This window comes from Rhincodon typus, chromosome 6 (genome assembly GCF_021869965.1).
Source record: "Rhincodon typus isolate 14 chromosome 6, sRhiTyp1.1, whole genome shotgun sequence".
Classification (NCBI taxonomy): Eukaryota; Metazoa; Chordata; class Chondrichthyes; order Orectolobiformes; family Rhincodontidae; genus Rhincodon; species Rhincodon typus.
The window spans coordinates 59,349,024-59,366,730 of record NC_063337.1 but is presented as its reverse complement, the minus strand read 5'-3'; the positions used below and the strand labels follow the sequence as shown (position 1 = coordinate 59,366,730).

The following is a 17,707-nucleotide window of genomic DNA, read 5'->3' as shown; positions in this document are numbered from 1 at the left end:
GGCCTAGACCCTTCATCAGAAAAAGGGTCTGATGAAGGGTCTAGGCCCGAAACGTCAGCCTTTCTGCTCCTATGATGCTGCTTGGCCTACTGTGTTCATCCAGCTCTGCACCTTGTTACCTTAAATCTATGCCCTCTTGTTACTGATGTTTTCCCACTAGTTGAATACCTCAATAATCTCCTCTCAACCTTTTCATTTCCAAGGAAGATAGTCCCAACTTTGCTAAAACATATAATTTCTCATCCCTGGAGCCATTCTTGTGAATCTCTCTTGCACTTTCTCTAATGCTGTCATATCTCTCCAAAATATAACATTCAGAACGGGACCCAGTATTCAAGTTTTGCCAAATCAGTGTTTTATACAAGTTTAAAATGTACTCTCTGTCATAATTAATAAAGTTTAGAATACAATATGCTTTATTAATTGTTCACTCAACCTGTCTTGCCACCTTCAATGAAAATTCACTGGTATCTCTTGTGCCTGCATCATCATGCCAACAGTCCAGAGCTGCCCTGCACAGTTCCTGATATTTGCTCAAATATGCAGCCAAGGGAAAATAGGCACCTCGCCTTGTAGTCCTGGGATCATGCTGAATGGGGTGGCACCAACATGGGAGTTCCTTGCCTCCAAGAACCAAAGGTGGACGCCACTACACCAGACCATGCCAACCTGTTGAGGTTACCACCAGGGTTAAAGCACCCTCAGGCGACAAGAGGAATCTCCAGCACTGTAGGAAGAAGTTCAGTGTCCTTTCCACTCCACCAGGTTAAGTCCTACCACCTACAATACCTTTAACTCAGTTTATTTCTGCTACGCCTGCCATCAAGGCCCATGCTCTACCACTCTCATTCATACCTGTAACATCTTCCTCGCTGACTCTCACCCACCCCAGTTCTGGGTAGCAGTAACCCTGTATGCCTTCTGTGCTGCATATTCACTTGCTTGGAAAACTTGTCCACCTGCACCAACAGTACAGCAGTGCCATCTACTTTCATCTCCTGTAATACTTAGAACGAGAGAGCTCTATGAGGAGAACCACCCATAATTGAATAGAAAGCATCCATACAGAAGGTGCCCATACAGCCTGTCTTTGACCCTCCTGAGAAGGACCGAGGCTGGCATTTGAGGTTGCTCTTGATTTACTGTGTAGGTATCCCCTAAATGAAGACTATCCCTCTTGTTGTACTGAGGCTTGCTAACAACTGTGACAAGCTTCCTAGCTTTGCGTCCATTCTAAATGGCAGTGCAAGACAGAAGTGATATGAGGTTTTATATCTCTGGCTAGGTGCAACTTGTTCCATGGGTTTTGTGCATGTCCATGAGTGCACATTGTCCTGGCTGCATCATTACAATGATAGTTGCCAGTGAAGTCCATGGTGTGACATTGTATTACAGAGTGTCCTGTAGGTGAATCAGAGTTCTTCATGGAGGGATGTTAAAGGTTATCACATGTCAGATGCCAGACTGCATGGACAGGAGGTGCATGTGGCCAGTGGTCATGGAGCGTGCCCTGAGATATTGGTGCCTGGTTTCCAGCATGGAGGTAATTCAAACATGGAAGCCATTTCATCAAATGATGACCTGAGTGCACAAGGTGCTCACCCTGGTTTCTGTGTTGAGTTTTCTTGACACAAACTTGTTTGGTGAATTTGGTAAAATGGGACTCTGAATACTAATGAGGTGCGTTGGGGTGTTAATGAGGTGTTTAACAAGCAAGATTCCATGCCAATAGATAACTTGCACCATCTAGTGAGCACCTTACTATGCTGTTGTGAAGTACATTAAAAAAATGGAGAGATGATCTGATCGTTGCTGTACTTTTTGCCTGATTCTGCCACACATCTCACCATAGGCTATGTCACTCAGGCCTCTATAAGATTCTGCACACTATTATATAGCACTGTGGAAGTACCACACAGTAGCAGTACAAGAAAGCAGCTCAGAAAGGGAAAGTAGACATGGGCAATAAATGCTGACAAAGCCACTGATACATGAATAAATAAGAAAAATACTTCAGTTTTGCACAAAGATTAGACTTTGAGAAGGGTATTGAAATAATTGTCAGCAGACTTTGAAAAACAGGTGAGTTTTACCAGATTCCTGGTCAATATTTATCCTTCATTCAGCATGACCACAAAAAAAAGGTAGTTATTATCAGATTACGTTTTGTGGGAATTTACAATGTGCAGATTAGCAGCTGTGTTGCCAACATTACACGTGAGATGATACTTCAGAATTACTTCACTGGCTGTAAAGTGCTTTGAGACATCTAGTGGTCATGAAATACAATGTCTAAATGCAATTTTTCCATTTCAGATTCAAGCAGTTAGAATTTGGTTTTAGCTCATTTTTAGGTTCGTAATCAGTAGCGCACGTACACAACACCACATAATGGAGCCCTGAAGGCTACACTAAATTGGTCCAAAGTCCTTTCTTGAATTCCAATATGACAGGCAGAAATCAATGTACTGTGAGCATACCTGAGTACCACACCTTAAGAAAGATATATTGACCTCAGAGGAGGTGCAATATTGAACACCTAAACCCTTGAGGTTAAATTCTGAGATGAGGTTACAAAGAGTATAATTGCATTCCCTGGAATTTTTAATGTGGGTGATTTAATTATAGTCCTCTAGATATTATGGGGAACTGATAAGATGAACAGAAATAAATTATTTCTGCTAATAGGAGAGGACACTGTCTAAAAGAGCAGAACCTTTGAGCAGTGAAGTGGGCCTCTTCTACATAGAAACTTAGTAGCTGTTTAGATCTCACTTCCAAAAGCAGCAATTTATGTTAAGTCAGTTGTTAATTTTAAATCTGAGATTGATAGATCTTTGGTACCCAAAGATATTAATGGTTATAGTATAAAGTTAGGTGGAATTGATTATAATTAGTTATGATATGATTAAATGGTAGAACAAGCTCATGGGACTATAGGGTCTTCAACTATTCTTCTAAGTTTCTAAATAAAACCCTGCTACCTCTCCTTAGTGACAGTTGTGTGTCTTTTATTTCTGGACTGTGTTCTTTCTAAAGTTCTCCCCAATGAAACAAGCAAGTGAAGTACATAACTATATATTTATGTATCTGAATTTTCCTATTGAATAAAAGTGATGATGACAATTATTTTTTTTTTCAATGAGTACCCAGGCCAATAAAACAAGTCAGTAGATATTTTACAAAGACCACTTACTATAAAAGCTTCAATCTGATGGGCAACATCATTTTCCAAGCAGCTTTTACCTGCATATCAGTTTTATTTGGTAGTAGTACAGATTCTAAATTAAGAAGTCCAGATGTGAGGCTTCACAACAGGATCTGAGAACATAATGCATCCTGTCAGTCCACTGCACCTCTGAGTGAGTATGGCATATTTGCAGAGAGTTGTTTTGAGGTTTTGTGTTTTAATGTTTTAAAACCTTTTGGAAAGAAAGGGCCAAAACTGCAGATGATCATTGTGGTGGAGAGGATCTCTTCCACTGCACAGCCAGGATCACAGCTTCAGCCAGGAGGGGAGACTTGGGTTTTAGTATGTACAGTCTGCACATTATGTCATTTGAGCTATGTAAAAATTGCTTACTATAAGGTAGATTTGTTGCCATCATCTTTTTTCATATCAGGATCTACATGGCTGGCTTGATCAAGTATACACGATCTAATTCTATAGAATGAAGCCTGTCAAGTGGTTGAAATTTCAATGGGAGAGTATTTTGGGGAAAGTGACTATGAATAGTCAGTGTGGCTTGCCGGTCACTATGTAGCTCAATTTCATAATCAGACTTAATGGCATGGTAAGATGTTGACCATCACTATGGAGAACACATCTGCCATTCTCTTTCCCTTGTGCATATACTGTTGTAAGGGGCAGCATGGTGGCTCAGTGATTAGCACTGCTGCCTTACAGCACCAGTGGCCCAAGTTTGATTCTGGCTTTGATCAACTATCTGTGTGGAGTTTGCAATTTCTCCCTGTGTCTGTGTGGGTTTCCGCCAGATGCTCTGTTTTCATTCCACAGTCCAAAGATGTGCACGTTAGGTGGATTGGCCATGCTAAATTACCCATAGTGTTCAGGGATGTGTAGGTTTATGGGAATGAGTCTTCAGAGGGTCGGTGTGGACTTGTTGGGCTGAATGGTCTGTTTCCACACTGTGGGGTTTGATGATGATGATATGAAGAGTCAATATCTTTGTATCCGATGTGTCCCAGCTAATCTTTATTCACCCATTTGTGATACGAGTAGCTATAGTCTGTCTTGATAAGCACTTTTTGGCTAAGGATGTAGTCTGAAAATCCTACGCAAGCTCTTGGAACCGAGCCAAGCCTTCTTTGTGATTGCATGCCATGTCCCTATGCCTGACAATGTCTGTGATGTAGAATACACAGTTTCTGACACCTGTCTGGTTGCTCTAGAAAAAGAACTGCTCCTAAGCCTGTCGCTGAAGCACTGGCAGCTATGATGGTTGAAAAAGACCGATTGTAGCAAGCTAAGACATCCATGGATGTCCCTATATGTGTTATTTGTGTTAATTGTATTCATTTTCAAAAGCATACTCTTATCCTTGCATCTTGTTTCAAGGGTTCTGTTGTAGCTGCCAAATGAGGCAAAACATTTTGCCCACTGATTTATAATCCTACAAAATCTTTGCAAGTCATAAACTGATTTCAGCATAGGAAACTCCTGAACATGTTTTGTTTTCTTTGGTCTGCCATTATTACATCACTGGTGATAAAGCATCCTACGAAATGAAAATTCATATTTGCTTGCATTTCACTCTGTAGGTGCTTTAAAATTGAATGAACCCTCTGATCATGTGTCTGGACTGTTTTGCCAGATACCAATAGATCATTCATGCAGTATATTACAAAGTATAGATCTTGTAGAATATCGGATACAGAATGGTAGAAACTCTCTGAGGCTAAGGTGATCCCAAACGGCCATCTGTTGAAGCAAAACTCCTCAAATGGAGTTATAAATACAGTAAGCGTACTCATCCAATGGCACCAGCCAGAACCTACTGAATCCATTGAGTATCATAAAAGTTCTATTTCTTCGTTCTATAATGCTATAACTTTGCCAAACTCTCATCAAGAGGTGGATTTTTGCAGCACTGTCTTTTTGAGCTATTGTGAGGTCAACACAAATTTAGAAAACCATTAGGTTTGAGTATGGCAACCAAATACATCTTGGTTGGTTTTGTTATCAGGGAAATTATGCCCATTCTCATCATCTCTTCATGTTATTTCTCAATTTGCTTTATAAAATAATGTGATGTTTGCTTGAGGTGCAGACATGCCCACTACTGGTATCATGTAGCATGATAAAAGTCCTTATCATTGCTCATCATATGAGAACAAGCTGGACAATTGATCATCATAAGGTAGATTTTCTACCATCATCCTCCTTGTAGGTTCGGATCATGGAATCATAGAATCCCTACAATGTGGAAACAGGCCCCTTCGGCCCAATAAGTCCACACCAACCCACTCAGCATCCCTTCCAGACCCATCCTCCTATAGCCCACCTAACCTATACATCCCTGAACACTATGGGCAATTTAGCATGGCCAATCCACCTACTCTGCACATCTTTGGACTGTGGGAGGAAACCGGAGCACCCGGAGGAGACCCACGCCACAACGGGGAGAATGTGCAAACTCCACACAGGTAGTCAACTGGGGGTGGAATCAAACCTGGGTCCCTGGCGCTGTGAGGCAGCAGTGCTAACCACTGAGCCACCATGTTGCCCGATTTATAGGCCTACTCTGTCAAGTGTGGTAGATAAAAATCACTAGCTAATGTAGGGTTGAGAAGAGGGTCCTGGCTTGAACATGATATAATTTACTGCATGTTGGCAATCAGGTATAAATTTCATTGGTGTGATAGATATCATTACTAAGCCAATGAGGACATCTAGACATGGGGTTTATATTCCTCAAGATCCAGAGTTGGCCTTCCACCAAGTCCAAATGACATCATCTTGGGTGAAGCTTACTTCAATCCTCAACATCAACCCTTTCAGAAGCAAACACCTTGTACGACAGAGATAACAATGTGTAGAGCTGGATGAACAAAGCAGGCCAAGCAGCATCAGAGGAGCAGGAAAGCTGACGTTTCGGGTCTGGACTCTTCTTCAGAAATGGGGAAGAGGAAGGGGACTCTGAAATAAATAGAGAGGGGGGAGGCGATGATGGAAAGTAGATAAAGGAGCAGATAGGTGGAGAGAAGACGGACAGGTCAAGGAGGCGGGGATGGAGCCAGTAAAGCTGAGTGTACATAGGGAGTTGGGATGGGGGTTGGTCAATTGAGGGAAGACAGACAGGTCAAGGGGGCGGGGTTGAGATTGGTAGATGGGGGTGGGGATTGGTCAGTGAGGTGGGAGGAGCAGATAGGTAGGAGAAAAGACGGACAGGTCAAGGAGGCGGGGACGAGCTGGGCTGGTTTTGGGATGAGGTCGGGTGTGGGGAGATTTTGAAGCTTGTGAAGTCCACATTGAGACCATTGGGCTGCAGGGTTCCCAAGCAGAATATGAGGAGCTGTTCCTGCAGCCTTCTGGTGGCATCGTTGTGGCACTGGAGGAGGCCTAGGATGAACATGTTGTCCAAGGAGTGGGAGGGGGAGTTGAAGTGGTTCGCGACTAGGAGGTGCAGTCGTTTGTCACGAACTGAGTGTAGGTGTTCCACAAAGCGGTCTCCAAGCCTCCACTTGGTTTCCCCAATGTAGAGGAGGCCACATCGGGAACAGCGGATACAATATACCACATTAGCAGGTGTGCAGGTGAACATCTGTTTAATGTGGAAGGTTTTCTTGGGGCCTGGAATAGTGGGGAGGGGGGAGGTATAGGGGCAGGTTGAGTTTCTGTATGTAGCGGTCGTCGTGGTTGGGGCCGAATTGGGAAGGCCTGAATGTAGACTGCAGTTTCTGTATGTAGCGGTCAGTATATGACAGAACCTTCTTACAGTATGTTGAGATGTAATGATTTAGCATCATTGCATGATCCATTAAATTTAAGATACTCCTGTTCAAAGGCACTCTATTTTTTACTGTTTAATGTCTTTGCCCTTTCAATGAAAATTGAGGGCAAACATTCCTGCTAAAGAGAGTGAATTTTTTAATCGTGAAATATGTATAGGTCTCTACTATCTGATGTTTCTTTTGTTGGAGAGTTGCTTGTTGCACACCAGCCATCTTAAATGGTGTACCTTCCAGACCGTGTAGATGCACTATTTTGGCTATTGACAGTGAATCCTCAACCATGGAGCACTAACCAAATAATATTGTGACATTTATCCCAGTGACAATAATTAGTGTTATGCATATTGACAAAGATATTTTCTTGTCAAAAGTCTAGGTCTAGATCATCTCCTTCTCTATGGAATGCTTTTGGGATTTTCTATTGTAACCTGTTGTACCTCATAAACTCCTTTGTGAGACTAGATATATGATTTCTTGCTGCTCTGTACCCTACATTGGCATGCATTCTGAAAATGACATTGTATTTTATACTTTCTCCTCCAACAACTTACCCATCACTGACACAATGCTCACCAGTCTATAGTTCCCTGTCTTTTCCTTACAGCCTTTCTTAAATAATGGCACCACATGAGCCAACCTCCAGACTTCTGGCATCTCACCATGGCTAATCGATGATACAAGTATCTCAGCAAGGGCCCAGCAATCTCTTCCTTAGCTTCCCACAAAGTTCTGGGAAACACCTGATCAGGTCCCAGGGATTTGTCTATCTTCATATGTTTTAAGACCTCCAGCACCTCCTCTTCTGTAATTTGGACACTGTTCAAGATATCACTATTGATTTCCCCAAGTTCTCTAGCTTTGATGTCCTTCTTTACAGTAAATACTGATGCTAAATACTCATTTAGTATCTCACCCAGCCCCTGTGGTTCCACACATAGACAACCTTGTTGATCTTTAAGGGGCCCTATTTTCTCCCTAGTTACTCTTTTGCATAAAGAAGACAAATGGAATGTTGGCATTTATTGCTAAAGGAATAGAGTATAAAAGTAGGAGGAGTTGCTGCAACTGTACAGGGCATTAATGAGACTGCACCTGGAGTATTGTGTATGATGTTGGACCCCTTATGTGATGATGGCTGTAATTGTATTGAATGTCATTCAGATAAGGTTCACTATATTGAGTCCAGAGATGAAGGGTTTGTTTTATGAAGACAGAGTTTAGTCCTATACTCTCTGGGGTTTAGAAGAATGAGAGGAGATCTAATTGAGGTATAAAAGATGCTAAAAGGGATTGACAAAGTAAACATAGAAAGAATATTTACTTATGTGGGGCAGTCTAGAACAAGAGGTCATAGTTTTAGGATATGGGAGATGAAACATTACATCTCTCAAAGTGTTGTGAATCTGTGGAATTCAGTACCCCAGAGTGAGGTGGATGCTGGGACATTGAGTAAATGCAAGGAATAGTTAGACAGTTTTAAAAAAAAAATTGGTAATGGGTTATAGAATTATGGAGAGCAGACAAGAAAGTGGAGTTCAAGCTGAGATGAGATCAGCCATGATTGTATCAAATAGCAGAGCAGGGTCAAGGGGCTAAATTGCCTCCTACTTCTCTTAGTACTTATGTTGTTACATTCACCAAATTCTTATGTCTGCAACCTGACTTTAAATTGGGGACAAAAACAAAGTTGCTGGAAAAGCTCAGCAGGTCTGGCAGCATCTGTGAAGGAAAAAACAGAGTTAACGTTTCAGGTCCAGTGACCCTTCCTCAGAACTGATGGTGGCTGGGAAAAAGTCAGTTTATATGCAGAAAATGGGAAGGTGGGTGTGGTTGGGAGTAAATGATGGGAGAGAGCCTATAGAGAGAGAAAGACAGTTGGACAGACAAAGGAATTGATAACGATCAGGCTGGGAGGGTGAATAGTTGCTTTTGTGGCTTTTGATTGCATTTAGTGTAGCCAAGCCTTGTAGTGCTCACTCACTCAGTCTGAACTGAAAGTACTGTTCTTACTTTTCACTTTCCCCACCTTTAAATCTGCACAATTTGTTTTCCCCTCTTCAGTCACATTCTTGAATGTTCAGCTCTTCCAGCTGCTGATAGTTTGTACACAAACAGCCTTCTGAGAGCTGTGTCTGAAGAAACCTTCAGATCCCTGCCTGTGTCTGCATGTAGCAGCTAGCTAAAAGGAGTCTGCAACCCTTAGTGCTAGGTTGGAAGAAACAATCTGTACCGCTGCTTATTATGTGTTGAATGAGCTCTCTGTACTATTGCTCACCATCAGGTAGATCTGCTGCCACCATCCTCTTTTCTGGCTGGGATCTACAGGGCTTGTTTGCTCTAGACAGTCTAATGAGAAGAGGCTCATGTCTTCAACACAGTTTATTGCATGAAAGCAATCAGGTACATGTTACATTGATATGATAGACATTGTCACAGAGACTATAAGGAAAAGCTAGATGGTAGAACTTACACCTTTGAGATCCTAAGCTGTTGTCCCCAGGAGCCAATATAACATCATCAGAGTGGCTAGGACAGAAATCACGGGCCCCAGGTGTTGCTCCTGGCCTGGGTTTCTGGCCCCTTAGTAGTCCGAACACAATAAAAACCCTTACTAGTAAGCTCAGATGAACCCCCCTTTTCCAGGTCCTGGTATTTTCTGAAGGCATCCTTCAGAACCTTAAACTTTGTACAACAGAGTGTGCTTCAAAGTTAGCCTGGAGTCATCATCTCCATTGATCAACCACACACTTCCAGTGGCTACCATATGGGGGATCCCATAGACTGAATAGAATATTCAAGCCAACTTCTGATCATTGGTGTCAATTAACTAAGCAAACACCCCTCCCCAACCCTTTTGTGAGTAGCAATGGTGGGGCCCAAATCCAGCCCTTTAAATTTCAGATCAGACATTAAACTGAGGCTCTATCTGTTTCCCCAGATAATCATCACATATCCCATTTAAACAAATGTACGAGAAGTTCTCTGTATGCTTTGGCTTATGTTTATTCCTCAAAACAGTAAAATAAAAATAAATTAGTCTGTCATCCATTTCATTGCTGTTTGACGGATTTTGCCATACGCAACAGTGGCAACTGTATTTGCTTAAAAGCACAGACCAAATTTTGACAAATAATTTATTGGGTATAAGACTTGGGCAACAACTTTCTTTCCATGGCAGTACTAAGTCATACAATTAATTCTATAGTTTAAACATACATATTTTAACTTATAGAAATGAAAACTAGTTAAGGAAATGCATCCTACCTGATTCAATCAGATAATCATAATCATATCCAAGTTCTCTTGTTGAAATAAAAAAATCAATATTTCTGTAAATTGGAATGAAGGGAACCATGTAATAATCACTGCTGTGGCCTATTGGTGTATTAGTTGCTGGAAAGGTAATCTGAAGAGGCGCGTGTCTCCGTAACCATTGTTCATATATGCTGCAATTGGGAAAATAAAACATAAGCAATAATAGGAGTTATTTATAATAATAAAGGCTTATTCAGATCAGAATCAGATTCAATTTTCAATACCTTTTATTATCATCTTTGGCTGATTTGTTGTAATGTTCCTTTAAGAAGAAAATAGTGGATTCAAGCTTGAAGTAATTTGTCATCTAGGCTGATACTTCAGTGTTGCACTGTTGGAGGTGTCATCATTTGGGTGAAATGTTAAATGAAAGCCAGTCTGGTTTCTTGGGGAATATAATGAGAAGATTCTATGGCAATATTTTAAAAACAGGAATGTTTTCAGGTATCCGTAACAACCAGCACTTAAACAGATTATCTGCTGATTTATCTCATTGAGTTTGTGGATCTTACTGTGTGCAATTTGGTTGCAACTTGCCCCTATGTTGTAACAGTGACTCTGAATAAAATGTGTTTCATTCCTGTGAATTACATTGCAACGTTGGGGAGGTAAAAATCACAACATAAATACAAGCTATTTATTATTCTTTAAGCAGTATAATTGACTGTTTTGAAAAGGAAATAAAAAATGAAGCCTAGTCTTTTTTAAAATATTTTTTTCATGGATGTCGATATTACTTGCTAGGCCAGCATTTATGGCCATCTCTACTTGTCCAGAGGACAATTAAGAGTCAACAACATTGCTGTGGGTCTAGAGTCACTTATAGGCTAAAACAGGCAAAATGGGTTTTGAGAATTAGCAGTGGTTGTCATTAGACTAACTTTTAATTCTAGCTTTATGATTTACAATACACTTTAATATTTTGCAAGATTGATATAGTTCAAACACTAATTAGTCAAAAAAATTTGAATTTGCATCTTGGTTTCGGATGCAGAATTCATACCATTAACTATTTCTTTAAAAATTATGTTTGAAAAAATTTCATACAAATACAATCTTCTATCCAAGTTCAAGTTTATATCTGCGGATACCATCACATTATAGAGAGCCTGAAATTTTAGATTTTACACTTGCTTGTGCTATTAAGGGTAGACAGTGGTCTAGTGGTAATGTCACGATTAATAATCCAGAACACTGGAGGCACTGTTCTGGAGGCATGAGCTTGAATCCCACCATGGCACGTAACTATCTGGAATATAAAACTATTCAATGGTGACTATGTAAAACCCATCTGATTCACCCATTCTCCTTTTGGGAGACACAATGTGTGCGTGAGACAGAGTGTGTGAGTCTGTGTCTGTGTGTGTGAGAGAGTGAGTGAAAGACAGACACAGTGTATATATGTTTGTGTGTGTGTGTGTGTGTGTGTGTGTGTGTGTGTGTGTGAGAGAGAGAGAGAGAGAGAGTGAGAGAGAGAGAGAGAGATTGATAGTGTGTGTGTATGCATGTGGGAGGGAAACAGTGTGCGTGTGTGTGTGCGAGTGTGTGTGAAACAGAGACAGAGTGTGTGTGTGTGTGTGAGTGAGCGAGAGAGAGAGAGAGTGAGTGTATGTGTGTGTGTGAGAGAGAGACAGAGAAAGAGACAGCGAGTATGTGTGTATGCATGTATGTGAGAGTGAGTGAGAGAGAGTCAGAGACAGAGTCCGTGTGTGTATGCATATGGGAGACAGAGTGTGTGTGTGTGTGAGAGAGAGAGAGTTTATGTGTCTGTGTGTGTACGTATGCATGTGAGAGACAGTGTGTTTGCATGCATGTGGGAGGGTGACAGTATGTGTGCGCGTGTGTGTGTGAGAGAGATAGACAGATTGTGTGTATGTGTGTGTGTGTGTATGTGTGTGTGTGAGAGAGAGAGAGACTGTGTATAAGAGAGACAGTACGTGTGTGTCTCCCTCTCACACGCACACACACACACTGTCTCTCCCTCACATGCAGTGTGTGCGTGTGTGTGCGTATGTGTGTGTGTGTGTGTGAGAGACAGAGTGTGTGCATGCATGTGTGTGTGAGTGAGTGAGAGAGATACAGAGTGCGTATGTGTATGCATGTGGGAGACAGTGTGAGAGTGTGTGTGTGAGAGAGAGTGAGTGTGTGTGTGTGTATTTGAGTGTCTATGTGAGGGAGAGAGAAAGACAGAGTGTGTGTGTGTGTATTTGAGTGTGTGTGTGAGAGAAACAGACTGGAGCTTGTGTGTGTGTTTATGTATACATGTGGGAGACAGTGTGTGTGCGAGACAGTGTGTGTGTGCATGCGGGATGGTGACAGTGTGTGTGTGCGCGAGTGAGAGAGAGAAAGACTGTGTGTGTGTGTGGGAGAGAGTGAGAGAGAGAAAGACAGAGACACTGTGTGTGTGTGCGTGTGTGTGAGAGAGACAGACACACACACACACACACACACACACACATAGCCACAAACAGCCACCTGGAAATGAAATTCTACCTCAAAGTTTACTTTTAAAAGGTAGCTAACCAACATGTAGAGTTAACAAGTAATTGTGAGCTCATGCCTTGTTGTCTGATTCTCTGTTTGGAAATGACAAGAAAGAGTTAATTAAGTTATTCAGCCGTTTATGTGGACTTTAATATAAACTTTAAATTAATTTGAATTTGGTGATACAAGAGTTCAAAGAGCCATTATGGCCATTGTTAACTCCCAGGCATTTACCATGTAATAATGCTCCCAGATGGCTTATTTATATGGAATTAACAATTAAGCATTTGTCCACTGCTCTTGCTAAATATTGTCAGGTTATCTATCTCAGTATCCCTGTTGTCTGTGGTCAAACAAACATCTACATTTGATGTTCTATTGTGACTGAAGAAACAATAATCCATAACCATTAAAATAATCTGTGGTTTGAGTAAAACAGGAGTCAAATAAGCTGGGAGCCCTTATATACACATTCACAAAGCTTTTATTTTTATTCTTTTTCACATTTTCGTTTCCTTAAAACCTTTTAAATCTCTAACTTTGTCTAGTTCAATTTATTGATTCTGCTTCTCTCTCCACGTGTGTTAACTGACTTGCTGAGTATTTTCAGCATTTTGTTTTTATTTCATTTTCCCTACCTTGATAGGAAATTGGTTATTGGTTTTGTTTTGTAGAAGTGATAATTGAAAAAAAAAGAGATTTCACAAGGTCATGTATAATCTGCCAAATAAAAGTTCAAGAAAGACTTTTGTGATACTATATCTAAAAATAAAAGAGCTGTGTAAAGTAAAAAGACACGAGTGTCAGTGTTACTAATTGTATTAACAGTTATTAGCATCAGTGATGCATTGAAATAATGCACCTAAAAGATCTATTATAAGCTGTCAAATGAGGCAAAGGGTAGCTGCTAAGATTTTTCTGGTCCATATCCATGATATGTTTTGGGCGACCTCTGATCAACAATTGTCAAATTTTAACAGGAACTGTCACGGAACTGTCTGAAATATCTTGTGGCATCAAAAGCTCTCCAGCTTGTTTAGCTTGGTACTCATTATAAACACTGCACGACTAATGTGGTCCTTGATTTCATTGCTCATGCCTGGCTAGTAGAGCACATCTCCTGCCTTCCTCAGACTCAACTCAATTCCTTGATCCTTGCGTGGATGCACTTTAACATCTCTCCTCTGACTCCTCAGGGATAATTACATTATTTCCATTTTGCAATCTGCCATCTTGGGCTGTCAGTTCATCTCCATATGCCAAAATGCTTTTGAAACCACAGGTGAGTTCTTCATTCTTTGAGGCATGCTTTCAATACAAGGACAGTTTCACCTTATTGGGTAATTCACACCATTTGAGCCAAGATTCTTGTCTGTTGGATTGAATGATTTTCAGAATATGTCAAATTTCTGAGTCATATTGGATCTGGAAGATTTCACACTATTCATAGCATCCTGTACTCATATTGTAGAGAATACTGCTTTGGACAGCATGCCAGAAATGCACCTCTATTTTCCTTGATTGTGTGTCATGTCTAGGTATCTCTGTAATGGGAGTCAAATTATTTGCAGACCTTTTGGAGCAGATAGTAGCAGCTTGCTGGAAATGCTTTGAAGTGACTGGCAGTTGGACTCAACTGTCATTTGATCTTTTCCCGGTAGATATTAGTGAAAATATTAGTTGGAAAGGATAATGGCCAGGCATTGTTTCTTGATCTGAGTGTAACATCATTCTGTTTGTCTTAATGTCCTGAAGCAAATGAAATCATTGTCCTTGCTGCATTGGTGTTGTTCCAAGTACTGTCTTGCTGGCACCCCACTGCAAGGTGAATACATCATATTACTTCAGCAGTGACTCTGCCATCATTAGTTGCTTGAATTTAGTGAACCTGCTTCTTCTTTTGTGCCCTAAACAGCATTGTATATCCTTGGAAATAATTAACATGATGGTTCACATTTTGGCAAGCTAGGCAAAAATTTTGCAACAAAACTGACAGATTCAAGAAAATCTTCAGCTGTTATTTCTCCAGTAGCTAACTGTACCTACTGTTGTGCTTCTTTCCAGGCAACCACTTACTGGCAAAGTGAGTTGACTTCTTGCAGTGATAACATTGTTTTCCTCATGATATCTTTTCCTTTGCATAATGTCCTCTGCAACATTTTCATCCTAACCTTTGTCTGTGACCTTTATATACATTCAGCCTGGAAGGTCTAAAAACTTAATGCAAGGTCTTGTCAATTCTGTCATGCTTGATCTGGTGATTTATAATGTCGGCACTTCTGCATATGTTGCGAGCTTTCCTAACAGAGATTTGCTTTGACTGTGGGATTACTTATGCCTATAAAAAAAATGCTTTTAATCAGATCATCTTTTGGTTGTAGAGGATTCTGCAAGCTGTGCTAATGCAGTCATATGTTGATCAATGGATTCTTTTTCACCCTGGGCCCTAATATTGAACACATACTGTTATGCCTTCAATGCTTGCAAAATTCCTGCTGCCTGTGTCTTTTGGTTTTTCAGAGAGACTTAGAATGGAATGGACTTTGTAGTTCCTCCCCAACAGTGAAAAAAGTGTAGTTACTCGTAACTGTTCTAGTTTGTTAGCTTAAAGCTGTCAAAGTTTTGTAATGGTGCTTTGTGAGTGGAAAAACTGCAAGCTCTGCTTCATATTACCAGAAGAGGAAGATTTGCTGCTGTTATGTCATACCATGTGCTTTCAGCTGCAGCCTGATACTTCATTCCTTTTCTGTAGCTTTTAGCAACTCTGAACATCTGTGTTCCCCTTCTATTGCCTGGACTTTTATACAGCTCTTCAATGCTCAATTCTAGATATATAGTACTATGATATGAGTTCATTGGGCAATAGTTTTGCTATTCTGTGTCTTTATTGAACTGGCAGTAAGATGGGTGCCTGCAGTGATTCACATGACTAAGAGGCACACTGGTATGGTATTGCATCACCACATCAAACACTCACTTTGAAAACGTGTTAGCTGTCTTTAATTAGCATCTGATACATTTTATTTTTGGTTTCTTCCCTTCCCAGGCTCAAACCATCACCAAACCTTTTACAATCAATGAATAGCACAGGATATATGTCTCAAGGAGCACATAGCCCAAATATTAAATGCTGTCTGGGACACCACTAACATGAGCATGGAGCACCTCTTCTCAAAACACAATCAAATTTCTAGGCCACTTGCTAAGCAGACAACATGGCGTATATAAGGAATTTCTGTAGTGAACAACCAGTAAATAGAGGACACCATGGAGTAGATTTACTTTCAGTCACACTTACCTGTCAACAAAAGCATGGTGAAGTAAAAAGACTGGATCATTGGCTGATCCACCGACTCTGGACATTGTACCATTCATATAAATGTGCAAGGCATTATGCAAACTACTCTGTGATGTATTGGATATAGCATCATTTGGATTGGCAAAGCCTGTTTGAGAAAAAAGACATCTATTTGAACTGTTATTTAATACAGTCTCATTAGTTAGACAACCACACACACAAATAACAACAAAATAAAAATAATTTGTTGCCTTTGAGACTAGTGTAACTAAGGAACGGTGAAATGACACTGGTTACATCTCAAACGATAGCACAGAAAGAAGTGCAATCATTGTATAATTGTTTTTACAAATCTATTTTAAAAAATGTCTAATTCTTGTTCTTGGCTAGTGTAACATGTTTGCATTACTTATTACTATATACATAACTGCAGCAGAGCCCTCTAAATTCTCCAATTGAAATGGAAACTTTTGGAGAATTCCAAATGGAGGGAAATTGCCCAGTGAAACCTTCAATTTCCCAGGCAATTCCTTTGGAGTTTGCTATATCGGGATTCCGCAAGATCCCCATATTCAAATACCATCTACTCTGCAGAAGCGATTATCTGGCCTTTGGAAAGTCTCTAAGACTTGCACACAGATTGTATTCAAATAATGTTTTCATGATAATTGAGCCTTGAAACATTATGCATGACAACTAATTTTGTAGAGGATGCAACAAGTGTGTGATTGGCTGCATTAGTTGAGTGTGGTGAGAGACAAGAAAAACATCTGTTAGATTATCAGCGAAATCCTCTGGACACATTTAAGAAATTCCTAACAGTGGCAACAACTCAAAATGGAAGTCTGGATTACTACGGTCAATAGTCAGTAGAACCTTCAAGGAAAGTGTGACACAATGAACAATTAATGTATACTACTGTACTCTCACAACGTGTAAAAATTCCTAACTTTTTTTTATTTACCATCTTTGACGAGTCCTACAAGAAATGAGTGCCAAAATAACATTTACTTTTCACCCATCATCTACAAATGAAGTCTGTTGATGAATACAGATATGAGGAACTGGAATTCTTTTGTTGACTTGGTTAGGAACCTTCTTCCATGCCTTTTGCATGTGAGATTTTACTTCAGGTCAAACTTTACCACTTCGCGTTGTAAACCTTTTGTACTTGTAAACCTAAATAAAAATAAAAACCTAAATATCAGTTCTGAGGAAGGGTCACCGGACCCGAAACGTTAACTCTGTTTTCTCCTTCACAGATGCTGCCAGACCTGCTGAGCTTTTCCAGCAACCTTGTTTTTGTACTTGTAAACCTTTCCACTTCATAAGGAGCTGTTTCCCATTTGTGCCACTCTGAAGAATTAATTAGCTTGTGATAATCAAAACCTTCACATTAATAGTAAGCTGCAGCCCTCCAAGGTAAGCTATCCAGTAATAATACCATTAGACTATAAGACATAGGAGCAGAAATTAGGCCATTCGGCCCGTCGAGGCTGCTCTGCCATTCAATCATGGCTGATAAGTTCCTCAACACCATTCTCCTGCTTTCTCCCCGTAACCCTTGATCCCCTTGATAATCAAGAACCTACCTATCTCAATCTTAAATGTACTCAATGACCTGGTCTCCACAGC

The 17,707-nt window shown here is 40.4% G+C and overlaps 1 protein-coding gene across 1 annotated transcript in view; it reads right to left on the bottom strand.

Annotated features, from left to right (window-relative positions):
- tyr (tyrosinase) overlaps positions 1-17,707 on the bottom strand; it is a 71,564-nt gene that overhangs the window by 1,100 nt on the left and 52,757 nt on the right. Inside the window, exons 3-4 of the mRNA XM_048598371.1 lie at positions 16,073-16,220; positions 10,240-10,421 (exon numbers count right to left, since the gene is read on the bottom strand). Of these exons, the coding sequence (XP_048454328.1) occupies positions 10,240-10,421; positions 16,073-16,220 (330 nt within the window). The remainder of the gene's footprint in view (positions 1-10,239; positions 10,422-16,072; positions 16,221-17,707) is intronic.